At 41.5% G+C, this 15,026-nt stretch overlaps 1 protein-coding gene across 2 annotated transcripts in view; it reads left to right on the top strand.

The window, feature by feature from the left end:
- The first annotated feature begins 1,546 nt into the window (after positions 1-1,546).
- Positions 1,547-15,026, top strand: part of LOC126267209 (uncharacterized) — a 42,836-nt gene continuing 29,356 nt past the window's right edge. For both annotated transcript variants that reach the window (XM_049972180.1, XM_049972181.1), the window contains exons 1-2: positions 1,547-1,600; positions 14,201-14,302. In XM_049972180.1, coding sequence (XP_049828137.1) covers positions 1,565-1,600; positions 14,201-14,302 — 138 coding nt within the window. In that variant the 5' untranslated portion in view covers positions 1,547-1,564. The remainder of the gene's footprint in view (positions 1,601-14,200; positions 14,303-15,026) is intronic.

Here is a 15,026-nt window from a genome sequence, read left to right as displayed (position 1 = left end):
GAAAATGTAGATGTCATATTTAAACGTGGTTTCATGTACAAGAATATCCGACTGTGACGAGAGAATTCTATGCTGCGTGTAAGACCCCTGACATTAATAACTATCAATTGTAATACCTATGTGCAGATTATTTTACCTAAACTATATACTGTTTGCACAGTATGTAGATTTACAGATAACCAATGGGTGTCTGCAAAGTGTCAGAGATTTCATCAGCTTGACCCGGCTGTATGAGTGTCTTAGTAGTAAAGACTAAATGTATTAAAGCTTCATGTATGATGCGGTAATTTTTCAGATATCTCATTGTTCATAACCTCCTGTCACCTGAACTACATTAGGTACATGATATTTAACCACACAGTGCTTGTTGCCTGACAGTAATGGTTGAAATCGCTTCAGTGGCTTGGCTTACTTAGGAGACGTGGAACACACACAAACACACACACACACACACACACACACACACACACACACACACACACACACACACACATACACAGACATACATACCTTTTTGTAATATGTTTGGATACCATACAATAAAAAAGTTACTAGAGATATAACAACTTACCAAAAATACACTATGTGGAGACGGGTAAGAAAAGTTTGAAAAGCTACCTTCAAATAACTTGAATGACGAATGTCCCAGTAGGGAAAACTAAAAAATCAGTCTGCAGTTTAAAATAAAACAAATGAATTGTCCTTTTTAGGGCAGGTCCCTATTATTTACTGGATATGATAATATGCTACTAAAATTCGTGGTTCCTTCCGTTCATCGAAAGTAAACACTGGTTAAAAGATAAGTTTCTCTTTTACTTCCACCTGTACCCATATAAGAATGAAGTTTAATTTAAGTTGTTATCAATTAACAGACGAGAAGCTCAGCTTTAAAATCTCTCGTCAAATTTTTGTCTTGCTATCGTCGGTAGCTGATTGGTTATCTCCCTAAGACGCTAACAGATTACATATCTCTCGAGCAAACTGATAAAAACATGGCGTTTGTCTGACTCCTGGTTATTCTTTCTAAACGCTCGTGGGCTCTGTAGAACTGGGAAATCAGCAGTGGCATCTCCAGAGTATCCACTCTGGCTTCCTCCTGAAGTTACTCCGGAGAACCATAAGAATGGTTCAAAGCGCTCTGAGGATCATGGGACTTAACTTCTGAGGTCATCAGTCCCCTAGAACTTAGAACTACTTGAACCTAACTAACCTAAGGACATCACACACATCCGTGTCCGAGGCAGGATTCAAACCTGCGACCGTAGCTGTCGCGCGGTTCCAGAGTGTAGCGCCTAGAACCATAAGAGACCCATGTAAGTAGGAGTGAAGATGTTCAGTTTGGGTCTGCTTTTCCGTGGCCCAATAGCTGTTGTACTTTGGTCTGTACTTAATCTCCGATACGAGTTAAGACGTTCAGTACCTTTCGACTGCGTAGCACATCATTCGATAAACCCATTAAAATATGTTTGACTGATATAAATAATATCTCTTTGTGACCTGATAATCTGAAGTATAATTACAGGTATATATTACCCTGCTTACGTCTGAAATCACTTAGTCCACGATGAGTCTGCAGGCAGCTGTGAGGCTTATTTTCTCGGTAAGTGAGGATGATTAGTTTTCCATTTCAAAAACCTTCCTCTCCGCTGAACCTATACAAACGCTTCACCTGGCGTGAGGGCTTTGCTTAGAATGTTAAGAGGCGTGAATACTGTAACATTCTGCTACACTGATATATTTGTGCCAAAATATACGAACATTTGTTTACTCGTTGTGGTTTCATACGAAGTAGCGATTGAGGCACCGTTCCCAGTTAAATCGCAAGAGGGCAAGTGATCCCCATTAGCAGTCCAGCGCTCAGAAAGAAGACTCACAAAATTGTACACCAAACAAAATACTGCGACTAAAACAGTTATGACCTTCTTTGCGATACTGAACTAAAACATTATACCGCTGTTGATATACAGGGTGTTACAAAAAGGTACGGCCAAACTTTCAGGAAACATTCCCCACACACAAAGAAAGAAAATATGTTATGTGGACATGTGTCCGCAAACGCTTACTTTCCATGTTAGAGCTAATTTCAGTTTCGTCGGTATGTACTGTACTTCCTCGATTTACCGCCAGTTGGTCCAATTGAAGGAAGGTAATGTTGACTTCGGTGCTTGTGTTGACATGCGACTCATTTCTCTACAGTAATAGCATCAAGCATATCAGTGCGTAGCATCAACAGGTTAGTGTTCACCACGAACGTGGTTTTGCAGTCAGTGCAATGTTTACAAATGCAGAGTTGGCAGATGCCCATTTGATGTATGGATTAGCACGGGGCAATAGCCGTGCCGCTGGACGTTTGTATCGGGACAGATTTCCAGAACGGAGGCGTCCCGACAGGAAGACGTTCGAAGCAATTGATCGGCGTCTTAGGGAGCACGGAACGTTCCAGCCTATGACTCGCGACTGAGGAAGACCTAGAACGTTTTTGCGACCAGCTTTGAGGAAGAAGCGGCGAAACTTTCTGCCCAATCCACCCATCATTTTGCACGACAATGCGCGGGCGCATACAGCGCAAGCTGTGGCTGCTCTGTTCGGTCGAGTACTGTACCATCCACCATAGTCCCCGGACTTAGGTCCTTGTGACTGTGATTTGATTCCGAAGATGAAGGAAACACTTCGTGGCATTCGCTTCAAAACTGTTCCAGAGATTCGACAGGTAATAGACCGCTCCATTCGCACCATCAACAAAACAGGCTCTACTACCGGTATACTACGCCTTCCACATCGCTGGCAAACGGCTTCTAAGCAACGCTGGTGACTACTTTGAAGGACAGGAAGAGGTGCAAACATGTAACTCTTGTATCGGTTGTGAATAAATAGTTGCCACTATTTGAGTTCCACCCCTCGCATAGTCTATCTGAAAGCTTCCCGTGTCTTCAGGCCTCTTCCACGTATGCAACCTTCTTTCATGATTCTTAAACGAAGTGTTAGTTATGATTAAGTTAAGGTATGCAAAAAATTCTACCAGGAGGCTTCCTCTTTCATTCCTTACCCACATTCCATATTCACCTACTACTTTTACCTTCGCTTCCTTTTCCTACTGTCGCATTCCAGTCCCCCATGACCATTAAATTTTAAGCTCCCTTAACTACTTGAATAATTTCTTTTATCTAATCATACGTTTCCCCAATCTCATCCTCATCTGCGGAGCTAGTTGGCATACAAACTTGTACTACTGTGGTGGGTGTAGGCTTCGTGTCAAAGTTGGTTACAATAACGATTTCACTATGCTGTTCGTTGCAGTTTATCAGCGCACCTATTTTTTATTCGTATTAAACCTAATCCCGCGATACACTTATTTGACTTTGTTTTTATAACCCAGTATTCACCTGACCCGAAGTGTTGTTCCTCCTGCCACCGGACTTCACTAATTCCCACTATATCTAAATTCATTCCATTACTCAGTTTCCTTTTTTAAATTTTTCCGATTAAGCGATCATACATCCCACGCTCCATTCCGTAGAACGCCAGTTTTGTTTCTCCTGATAACGACGTCCTCCTGAATAGTCCTTACCCGGAGATCCGACTATTTTACCTCCATATAGTTAGGCTGTACGTACACACACCTACAATAACAGCAGTTACACAATAAGCTAATTTTAAAAGCGAACAAGGGAAGAAATACACTGCTGAATGACTCTAAAAGTGCTTTGGAGCAATTATAACATCGAAAGTAGAAAAGTGATAACATGCACCTCTGTCATGTAGTACCATTTTTAACGAAGACAAACAAAGAAAATAAATCCGTTTACCTAATGTGGGTAAGGGACACTCAAGTATACGGCACAATGAAGTTGTGGATAGCCTTGCTAAAGAAAGTATCAAAGAAGGGGACCCGCTATTTACGCAGCTTCCATATTGGGAATTTCATAAAAAGAAAAAGGCTTACTATCAATGGGAACCTCAGTGGCAAATATCTCAGCAGAAGAAGGACTTTTAGTTCGCTTTAGTTCAGCGTACTATATCATAAAAATCTATGTGTACGAGTAATATCATTTATGAGGATCAGGTTGGGACACACATGTTTCCCAGCACATCTATACACAAGAGACAGATTGTCCCTCGACTGACGAACATGTAGAAGACGACAGAGATACTGATCATATCATGTTGGGCTGTGCCAGATACATTCCACATCAAAATTAACTGTTGGAAAATCTCGTAGAACCGAAAAATGGTTCAAATGGCTCTGAGCACTATGGGACTTAACATCTGAGGTCATCAGTCCCCTAGAACTTAGAACTACTTAAACCTAACTAACCTAAGGACGTCACACACATCCATGCCCGAGGCAGGATTCCAACATGCGACCGTAGCTGTCATGTGGTTCCAGACTGAAGCGCCTAGAACCGCACGGCCACACCGGACGGCTAGTAGAAATGAAAGTTCTCGCGCCTCAAATATTAGAAAATTAAGGGGCGAGAACAATCAAAAAATCAACGGTTTAGTAGAACGTTACCTACAAGACGCAGATATAAGTATAAATATCTGAGCTATAAAACCCTGAATTCGTAATTTTATATATGTAGAAAGTAGCTACGTTTTTAAAATTTAATTGCAGTCACTACCATACGTAACTGTAGTGGCTGTATTGTTTGCCGCAAGAAGCCAATAAGTGTGATAAGAAAATAAAAATAACAGAGCCACGTGACTGTGGTCCTATATCACATTGAACTGGGAAAATGCGGGTTTTGGTAGAATACAGTACATATTGGAAGAGCGAAACTCGTGCTACCTAGTGGGTGAAAAGAAGAAGATGCACTTCTGAAAGGAACCATCTTGCCAGACGTGGCTGTCGAAAAGCTGCGACAGAGACCAATCTGTTCCAGAAAGACTTTAATGGACTGTGGCAAATTCACAAAGATGGGGTAGGGCGCCGTCACGCCCCATCGTTAGCAGCACTGGTGTCCCAACCGACTCAGTAGCTAAGTAGCTGAAGGGTCTGCATAACCTTTACGTCGGTAAGGGTTCACAACACGTTTGCAACTCCGGAGATCTTCAGGGACCTCTTAAGACTTTAAATCTTAAGGATACCGGCACCATTCAGAGTTTCGATGCTTTCTTTCTTAGCAGAGTGTCGTCATAAGAATCTTTATAACTTATAGGCCAGAAATTTGACATAGAGACGACCAATCTTTTTAGACACGTCTTGATGTCGACATGCTTTCTTTTTGACGATGGTTGCTACTAAGAGGCGGAGGGGGTATTCAGGGGGAGTCCACTTTATGCTTTTGTGGCCAATGTGTATAAGCAGTGTAATAAGGAACCAGTCCGGTGAAAATCTACCTATTTCGATATGACACGGCCGCCATGGGGCCATATGGAAAAGACAGGCCGAATGCCACATTTTAGTTCGGTACACCATACTGTGGTAGGAGAAGTGAGAGTGGTCCCCTTTCTGGGTGTCCTCGTAAAAGGAAGATCAGGCAGCACGTTGTGCTGAACCATGTACTGAAAGAAGCCGCCGACCGACCTGTACTTATATGTGAACAGTTGTCACCACCCAGTGCAAAACTATGGCGTGCTCAAAGCAATGTTACACAAGTGGACATTGAAAGTCCGAACGAAGAACTTAAACTCTGTGGATGTTGTTTCCGAAGTGTGGCTATAAAGAGTAGTCAAATTCGGAGTTCCCTACGTCTTACCCCACTGTACAACTGGCGGAAATAGAAGAATAATCTCATTAGGACGAGGCAATTGTTTTTATTCCTTTCTCTGGCGTATAATCCGGAAAGTCAGAATGAATTCTCCGGAAAGACCAAGTGAAGATGGTCTTCTCCCAACTAGCTACAACATAGGCAGAGCTTGGTGGCGTCAAGCGCGGCCTCGGATTACGGACATCCGGAGTCTAACAGATATCCTACCAACGTGGCAAGACGTATATAGGTCAGACGGTGGATACTGTCGAAGGTCGTTGGTAAGAACGCCAATGGCACACAAGATCGCAGCAGAGTAATAAGTTGGCAGACGCGGAACATTGCCTGTCCTAATTATGTCGCATGGATTACAACCGTAAATACAATATCAAGATTCCTGCAAGGGATCTGCTGACCAGTCGCGATAGTGCAAAATTACCCTCTTATTGGTCGTAGTTGAATTTCCAGTTTTTAAAAAGTCATACCTTTTATTTAATGTGTGTACTGCTCAACAGTCTTCTGCTTCTTTCTTCTTGATCATTGGTTATCTCTTACTGATGGCTATGGTTAATGACGAGATGGTATATCTTGTTATTTACGGTCCAATAAATGAAAGAATATAATTGATTCGGTTGTTATTATTCCAATCAAGTTAATTATTGTACCCGATGACGCACCCTGACCTTGTGAACCACCACGACAATCCACAGATGGAGGATAAAGATTTGCACTTTGCCCAATGTGTTTGCTGGTAGGTTTATACAATATTCTAATTTAATCTTATTTTCTTTTCAATTAAATGATTTGAATGAAATAGCATCAGTTGCTAGGAATTTACCTTGTCAAGGAATATAGGGACTTAATTCTGTAACAAGATCAATTATTAGGTAATCTGGTGTACAGGGTCCCAAAGACAAACCGCACAGTCTCAATCACTCTTATGCTCAACACTCAATCTCAGTTACTTTTCGTCAAGCACACCTCGCAATTTCAATTACTATAATTGTCCCCAGCTGAGATTTACTTGATGACATATAACGGAATTCAGTGTGCCACACTACTAGGTACTGGCTGAATGTATACGACTGAATAAATCTGATAGAACACACACGATTGATTGACATGCAGAACGCTCTATATCTAGCTATGATAAAATAAACAAACATAAAATGATAAGGCTTAGCAAATGAAATCGGCAAAACACCGATTGTCTGATCGAAAAATAACGTAGCTCATAGTCAACCAGAGAGGGCCGCTCTGGCTCTTATTATCACGAATAAGTGAAAATTTAGCTTAGTGGCCTCGTTACGTAGAGCATGCAAAATATGGCCTAGGTATAGGCCCTCTCCCTTGGAATTCCGTAAACCGAAGTTAAACTGAAATTTAGAATGGACACACGCATAACAGAAAACTACCACACATGGAAAACAAATCAGATTCAAAGACTTCAAAGGCAAAAAAAAAACTGGTATCTTATTGGCCAGTATTCAACCATGACTTGGGTAGACATAAGCCCCACTAAACAATATGGACTAGCGTTCTAAGGGAATTGCCAATACATTTCTACCGCTAAAGGTGGGGGAAACATTGATATTGAACCCTTTGTGGCCCTTGATTGATTTGGGCACGAAGTGCACCCATCATGAACACACAAAGAAAATATCAGAAAAATTTACACAAATTAATTAGCCCGTCCATGAAAATGAAGCACTTTTCTTGCTTTGTGAAATAAGAACATTTAGTTAATGATGGACGACCAGAAAAGGCACTATGATGGTCAGTACCACATGTTAACGGTCAAAACTTTGTATGTTCAGTCATCTATTAAGACAAAATTGCTACAATTACCACGTCTCTCAATGTTTCCCTGTCAATACTGACTTTGATTATATACAATCATATAACAAATTCATTAACCAAATTATCTCACCATACTCCATCATCAACGTCGGCACGTCTGCTCTCTCAGACGTTCTTCTACACACTGCGTAAGATGGACTTCCCAGTGACCAACTATCTCCCCGCTTGAGCCACTGCGACGGCGAGCTCTGGACGCCTTCTAAACCTATGGACGCAATGTGAAACGTCTGATATTCTCTTTGTACAGCCGTATCCACTGACTATTCTATCTAAAAACACCACCCACTACTCACCTTTAGGTAGATCTACAGCTTTAACAGCCAGAAAACATTCACTTATTTGCATGCGAAGGTAAAGATAAGACACAGGAAGTGTGACTAGTAAAATGAAACAGTAAATTTTCATTCCCAGATCCAAATGAGCATGGCGTGATAAAATCATTGTACCTATCCACTTCTTGTACCATTTGAAGCTGCAGTTTTCATTATCATTATTCTTTATGGAATTTGCCTGAAGGGCTTAAATGGAACGTATTGACACTACCGTTTCAGTAGCAGATACATCCTTTGTAAGACCTGGCGTCCTGCACTAGGGAAGATATACCCGACAATAAACAGACTTCAGTGGCGGGCAGAAGAATAGCAGCGGTTCCACCAGAACCTAAATCTGAGCGCGAATCCGGGATTGAGTAATATGTCAGCGGGAGCAGTGTATGTCGTGGACGGCGGCTATAACAACAAATCGGAAAGATGGAGAAGAAATAAAAACGCTGCGTCGGCCCGCACCTTATCATAGCAACGTGAGTACTTGTCGATGTACTGTGTCCGTTGGACACTGACATGTTGTCGCTCACTTGTAATCAATTTTGTCATAACGTATACCAGAAGCAGTTGACGAATTAAACCATATTATCACGTAATACCAGTATGATCAATAATTCGACAAGTCAATGGACACTTGCTAGAGAAAAACATAAGAAAATCAGCGCGTAAATAACTGAGGCGGACGCTTCTAACGAACGTTGCTCACAGCTCAGCAGGCAACAGTGAACTAAAGCGCTAATCTTTCTGACGTAAGAGGAGGAGTCGTCCAGTGCTGAGAACGAGAATTTTGTTCAAGTTGGACAGACTACTCTTGGAGTGACGCTTCGACGCGTGTTGACAGACTGAAGGGGACGACAAGAGACACTCTACTATTCACAATGGTGACAAAGCCTACTATGCTGAAATGCAGGTAAATGTAGCTGGGGTATTCTGTGTGAATATCTATATCATACGTGGGGCGTCACGAGGAAACTGTATGATTTGAGGGCTGATATTATTAGCGATGTTCAATGTGCGCTGTAATTATCATATGGAAGCGAAACTTGGTAGATATTCTAATGCGCCAGTATGGAACCTATCGCTGCTGCAAAAAAAAAATAGTTCCAATTTTTGCCATTAAGTGCAAATATAGCGCTGTGAATGCTAATAAGACGTATAGAAATGTTTCCATATGCAATACATGAGGAACAGGACGTGGGTAGGAAACGTCAAACAAGTGAGAAAGACATAATTCTAATTTTATTATTAACCGCGACTTACACAATTTGTTCAGTATGAGGACTGGAGACGTCGATGTGATGCTGTACAGCGCCAGATTTGAACCTGCTGGCCAAAACTGGAAATAATTTGTTTTCCAGTGTAATTTATTTACGCATTAACGCATTAGAATACCTACCAAATGTCGCTGCCATACGATAATTACAGCTCACGCTGGACCTCCGTGAGTAACTGCACATTAATTATAGTCATCCCGGTATATTCTTTTTTACTTTCTGTGTTATTCAATCATTGTCTTTGTTTACAACGTACAACAGTGGTGCAGAGGAAGTTGAAAGGAACAATTTGATGTGTGACTCTATTGGTCTCTCGAGTCATGAAATTTCTGTATCTCGTATTGGGGCCTATAAAAACTACTTAAGTTACAGCGCAAGCGCTTCGCTCGAGATTTCAGTATTCCCGCACTCTCTTCGCGTAAAGTATTTGCCCTAGAGAAAAAGTGAATAGGGCCTTTCTTTACAGAACATTTAATGTAATTAACAATAACAGCACTCAACAATCAATAACTATTCAAATTATTGTAAGAATTATAACAAACAAAAAGTCAAGAATGACGAGGTGTTCCCAAAAGCCGCATAGCTATATGAAGGTGCCTCATTCGCAACCACCAGTTTCACATCAGTATAGACGCATCTTCAAGTTTTTAATGGTTATATTTCCATGATGTAGGTGGACATTTACGGAGTCTCATCTTTTAGTAAGTTATACAAATTAAAGAGTCAAACCACAACGGTGAGTTGTCATAATAAAATTTAGTACATCAAAAAGATCAGTGTCTAAATGTACAAATCATGACTGCTCAATGAGCCAGGCCAGAAAACACCCCGTAGGATGTATTGTAAGATTGGCAGACACCAGCTGTACAGATACAATGATATAAAATTTAAAATTTCGTATATGTGCGTTCTTCCACCGTATTGCCAACACCCCGTGAATGTTTACATCACATCGGCGTGTTATCAATACGAGGAAATTACGCACATCAAGCGGGATTTTAAGTTTCACTTCACTGGTTTTATACAGCTGGTGTCTACAGGATCCTATATCCCACTGGCTATTATTCGGGCTTGTTCATTCAAGTGTCATGTTATGTATATTTTGACAAGCAACTTTTGTGTGTGCTTAATTTTATTATGACAACTCACCATTGTGGTTTGACTCTTGATGAGTATAGTTTCCCGAAAGCTGGGACTCTGTAACTGTCCACCTACATCATGGAAACCTGAAGCTGAGTCTATACTGACGTGAAACAAGTAGTTGCTAACAAAGCACCTTTATATAGCTACGCGGCTTTTGAAAACACCTGAAATTGTTGACTTTTCATTGTTATAATCTTTTTGACAATGTGAATGCTTATTGAGTGTCGAATGCTATAATTGTTATTCACAATGTCTCTGAGCTGTGGTTGCCCTCAGAAAATTGTTTACACTGTAGTTTAATTTTTTACTGCGGCACATTTTCTCCGGACGATGAAAATTCCAATTATTCAAGAAAAATGCACAAAACTGATATTAAACGTATTATATCTGGGAAACCATTCGGAATATGGCATATGACCATCTAAAATTTGTTTTTCGGATTCACTCATATTATCACCCCCCAAAGTAGATACCTTTTTTCCTGATTCACCATGTACACATAAAATAATAAACTAGCCCTGTCCTCATTCTAATCCCCTCATCCCTCTCTGTCCGCTTTCTTTCCCTCTAATACCTCCGCTTCTTTGTCCCTCTCCTGTTTCTGTTGTACACAGTCCATTGTTCGCAATAACATATTGTGATGAAAGTTGGTAACTCAAATCATGTAAGTAGTTGCTCACAAAATTTTAGTGATAATTCTGTTAAAAATATATTTAACTTTTCTTGTTCGTTTATACTATGCACACTTGTAGCACTGACAACTTCGCCGCCACTGATCTATTTTTTTTTTTTTTTTTTTTTTTTGTCATCAGTCTTCTGACTGGTTTGATGCGGCCCGCCACGAATTCCTCTCCTGTGCTGAGCTCTTCATCTCAAAGTAGCACTTGCAATTATTTGCTGGATGTATTCCAGTCTCAGCCATCCTCTAGTTTTTGCCCTCTACAGCTCCCTCTAGTACCATGTAAGTCATTCCCTCATGTCTTAACAGATGTCCTATCATCCTGTCCCTTCTCCTTATCAGTGTTTTCCACATATTGCTTTCCTCTCCGATTCTGCGTAGAACCACCTCATTCTTATCAGTCCACCTAATTTTCAACATTCGTCTATAGCAACACATCTCAAATGCTTCGATTCTCTTCTGTTCCGGTTTTCCCACAGTCCTTGTTTCACTACTATACAATGCTGTACTCCAGACGCACATTCGCAAAAATTTCTTCCTCACATTAAGGCTGATATTTGAAATTAGTATACTTCTGTTGGCCAGGAAAGCCCTTTTTGCCAGTGCTAGTGTCTGCTTTTGATGTCCTCCTTGCTCCACCCGTCGTTGCTTATTTTGCCGACTAGGTAGCAGAATTCCTTAACCTCGTCTACTTCGTGACCATCAATCCTGACATTAAGTTTCTCGCTGTTCTCATTCCTACTACTTCTCATTAGCTTCGTCTTCCTTCGATTTACTCTCAACCCATATTGTGTACTCATTAGGATGTTCCTTCCATTCAGCAGATCATGTAATTGTTCTTCACTTTTACTCAGGATAGAAATGTTATCAGCGAATCGTATCATTGCCACGCGGGATTAGACGGGCGGTCTAGGCCCCTGCAGTCATGGACTGTGCGGCTGGTCCCGGAGGTGGTTGGAGTCCTCCCTCGGGCATGGGTGTGTGTGTTTGTTCTTAGGATAATTTAGGTTAAGAAGTGTGTAAGCTTAGGAACTGATGACCTTAGCAGTTAAGTCCCATAAGATTTCACACACACTTGAGCATTTGAGTCGTATCATTGATATCATTTCACCGTGAATTTTAATTACACTCCTGTACCTTTCATTTATTTCCACCATTGCTTCCTCGATGTACAGATTGAACAGCAGGCTACATCCTTGTCGTACACCGTTTTTAATACGAGCACTTCGTTTTTGGTCTTCCACTCTTATAATTCCGTCTTGGTTGTTGTACATATTGTATATGACCGGTCTCTCTCTATAGCTTATCCCTACTTTTTCCAGAATTTCGAACATCTTGCGCCATGTTACATTGTCGAACGCTTTTTCCAGGTCAACAGATCCCATGAACGTGTCTTGATTTTTCTTTAGTCTTGCTTCCATTATTAAACGCAAATTCAGAATTGCCTCTCTCGCGCCTGTACCTTTCCTAAATCCAAACTGATCGTCATCTAGAGCATCCTCAGTTTTCTTTTCTACCCTTCTGTATGTTATTCTTGTAAGCAACTCGGATGCATGAGCTGTTAAGCTGATTGTGCGATAATTCTCGCACTTGTCAGCTCTTGTCGTCTTCGGAATTGTGTAGATGATGCTTTTCCGAAAGTCAGAGGGTTGTCGCCAGGCTCATACATTCTACACACCAATGTGAATAGTCGTTTTGTTGCCATTTCCCCAATTATTTTAGAAATTGTAATGGAATATTATCCATCCCTTCTGCCTTACTTGATCTCAAGTCCTCCAAAGCTCTTTCAATTTTGATTCTAATACTGGATCCCCTATCTCTTCTAAATCGACTTTTGTTTCCTCTTCTATCACATCAGACAAATCTTCCCCGTTATAGAGGCTGTCAATGTATTCTTTCCACCTATTCGCTCTTTCCTCTACATTTAGCAGTGGAATTCCCGTTGCACTGTTAATGTTATCGCCCTTGCTTTTAATGTCACCGAAGGTTGTTTTGACCTTCCTGTAAGCTGAGTCTGTCCTTCCGAGGATCATTTCTTTTTTGATTTCTTCACATTTTTCCTGCAGCCATTTCGACTTAGCTTCCCTGCACTTCCTGTTTATTTCATTCCCCAGCGACTTGTATTTCCGTATTCCTCAATTTCCCGGAACATTTTTTTTTACTTCTTTTTTTGATCGATCAATTGAAGTATTTCTTCTGTTACCCATGGTTTCTCGCAGTTACCGTCTTTCTACCCTCTTTCCCAAATTCTGTTCTAGCCCTTTTTAGAGACGGTCATTCCTCTTCAACTGTACTGCCTACTGAGCTACTCCTCATTGCTATGTCTATAGCCTTAGAGAACTTCAACCGTATCCCGTCATTCCTTAGTTCTTTCGTATCACACTTCTCTGCGTATTGATTATTCCTGGCTAATGTCTTAAACTGCAGCCTACTCGTCATCACTACTATATTGTACCGAGCGAGGTGGCGCAGTGGTTAGACATTGGACTCGCATTCGGGAGGGCGACGATTCAATCCCGCGTCCGGCCATCCTGATTTAGGTTTTCTGTGATTTGCCTAAATCGCTCCAGGCAAATGCCGCGATGGTTCCTTTGAAAGGGCACGGCCGACTTCCTACTCCGTCCTTCCCTAATCCGATGAGACCGATGACCTCGCCGTCTGGTCTCCTTCCCCAAGCAACCTCTCCCCCCCCCCCCCCCCCCCCTCAACTACTATATTGTGATCTGAGTCTATATCTGCTCCTGGGTACGCCTTAAAACCCATTATCTAATTTCGGAATCTCTGTCTGACCGTGATGTAATCCTATTGACGTTTTTCCGTATCACCCGGCCTTTCCCAAGTATAACTCCTCCTCTTGTGATTCTTGAACAGAGTATTAGTTGTTACTAGCTGAAACTTGTTACAGAACTCAGTTAGTCTTTCTCCTCTCTCATTCCTTGTCCCAAGCCCATATTCTCCGGTAACCTTTTCTTCTACTTCTTCCCCTACAACTCCATTCCAGTCCCCCGTGACTATTAGATTTTCATCCCCTTCACATACTGTATTACCCTATCAATATCCTCATACACTTTCTCTATCTCTTCATCTTTAGCTTGATAGCGACCACTAAACCTTACATGTGAGTACATTTTTGAGATTAGACTGAGTTTAACCTTGCATAAGCTTTACTGCCTCTCTGTAACTGTCCTGACTCTGTTGAAATGACTCCTGAGAGCCCCACTGTGTTTCCAGGTGGCGTGCATCGCCTCTGCAGCCTCCGCTTGCATCAGCTGCGATCCACGAATCATCTGCTCGGAACACGACCAGATCGTCTGCAGCAATGATTGCTCCAAGGTACGGCACTCAGCCTGCACTATTTACGGTGAAACGCTGTTACTCATTTGTATCTAACTGTATATGGACTCTGCAAACCGCTTCGAAATGAATAGTAGAGGAAACTTTCCATTTCACCACGTATTAAAGTTTGTTCCCGTTTCATTCTCGTAGGACTGTACCAACGCCTCTGCGTGCTCTGCACTTAGTGTAGCCCTATTTTCGCAATCCCTACGGGAGCGATACGTAGGGGGTTATGGTGTAATAGTACATACCTAGAATGCTCTCTGAAACATTGAAAGTAGGCTTTAGTGGTGCAGTTTGCGCGTCCCTTAAAGCGTCATCAGGTTCAAATTTTCAAGTGACCCTCTCCCGTGACTCAGACCAACCAGTGACATTCGCATTGCATTTCTTTGTATACGTTCAACATTCCCTGTTGGCCCTTTTTGATATGAATCCCACAGAGGTGGCAGCAATTTAATGTGATTAGCACTATGTTCTATATGTAATATCCTTTGTCACAATTCAGCATCATTTTTTTTTTTTCGCATTAGTATTTTGGACGCATGTCCTTTGTACACTCTGATCCTGTAACGAAACATAAGGCATTCCATTACGTACACTATGGTGACAACAGTAATTGCATACCTTCTAATATCGCGTCGGGCCTCCTTTTGCGCGGTCTGGTGCAGAAACACGGTGTGACATCGACTCAACAGTCGCTGGAAACAACTGCTTAATTATT

This window comes from Schistocerca gregaria, chromosome 4 (assembly GCF_023897955.1).
Source record: "Schistocerca gregaria isolate iqSchGreg1 chromosome 4, iqSchGreg1.2, whole genome shotgun sequence".
In the NCBI taxonomy this organism is placed as follows: Eukaryota; Metazoa; Arthropoda; class Insecta; order Orthoptera; family Acrididae; genus Schistocerca; species Schistocerca gregaria.
The sequence above is the reverse complement of the archived record's forward strand: the minus strand, read 5'-3'. Positions and strand labels throughout refer to the sequence as shown.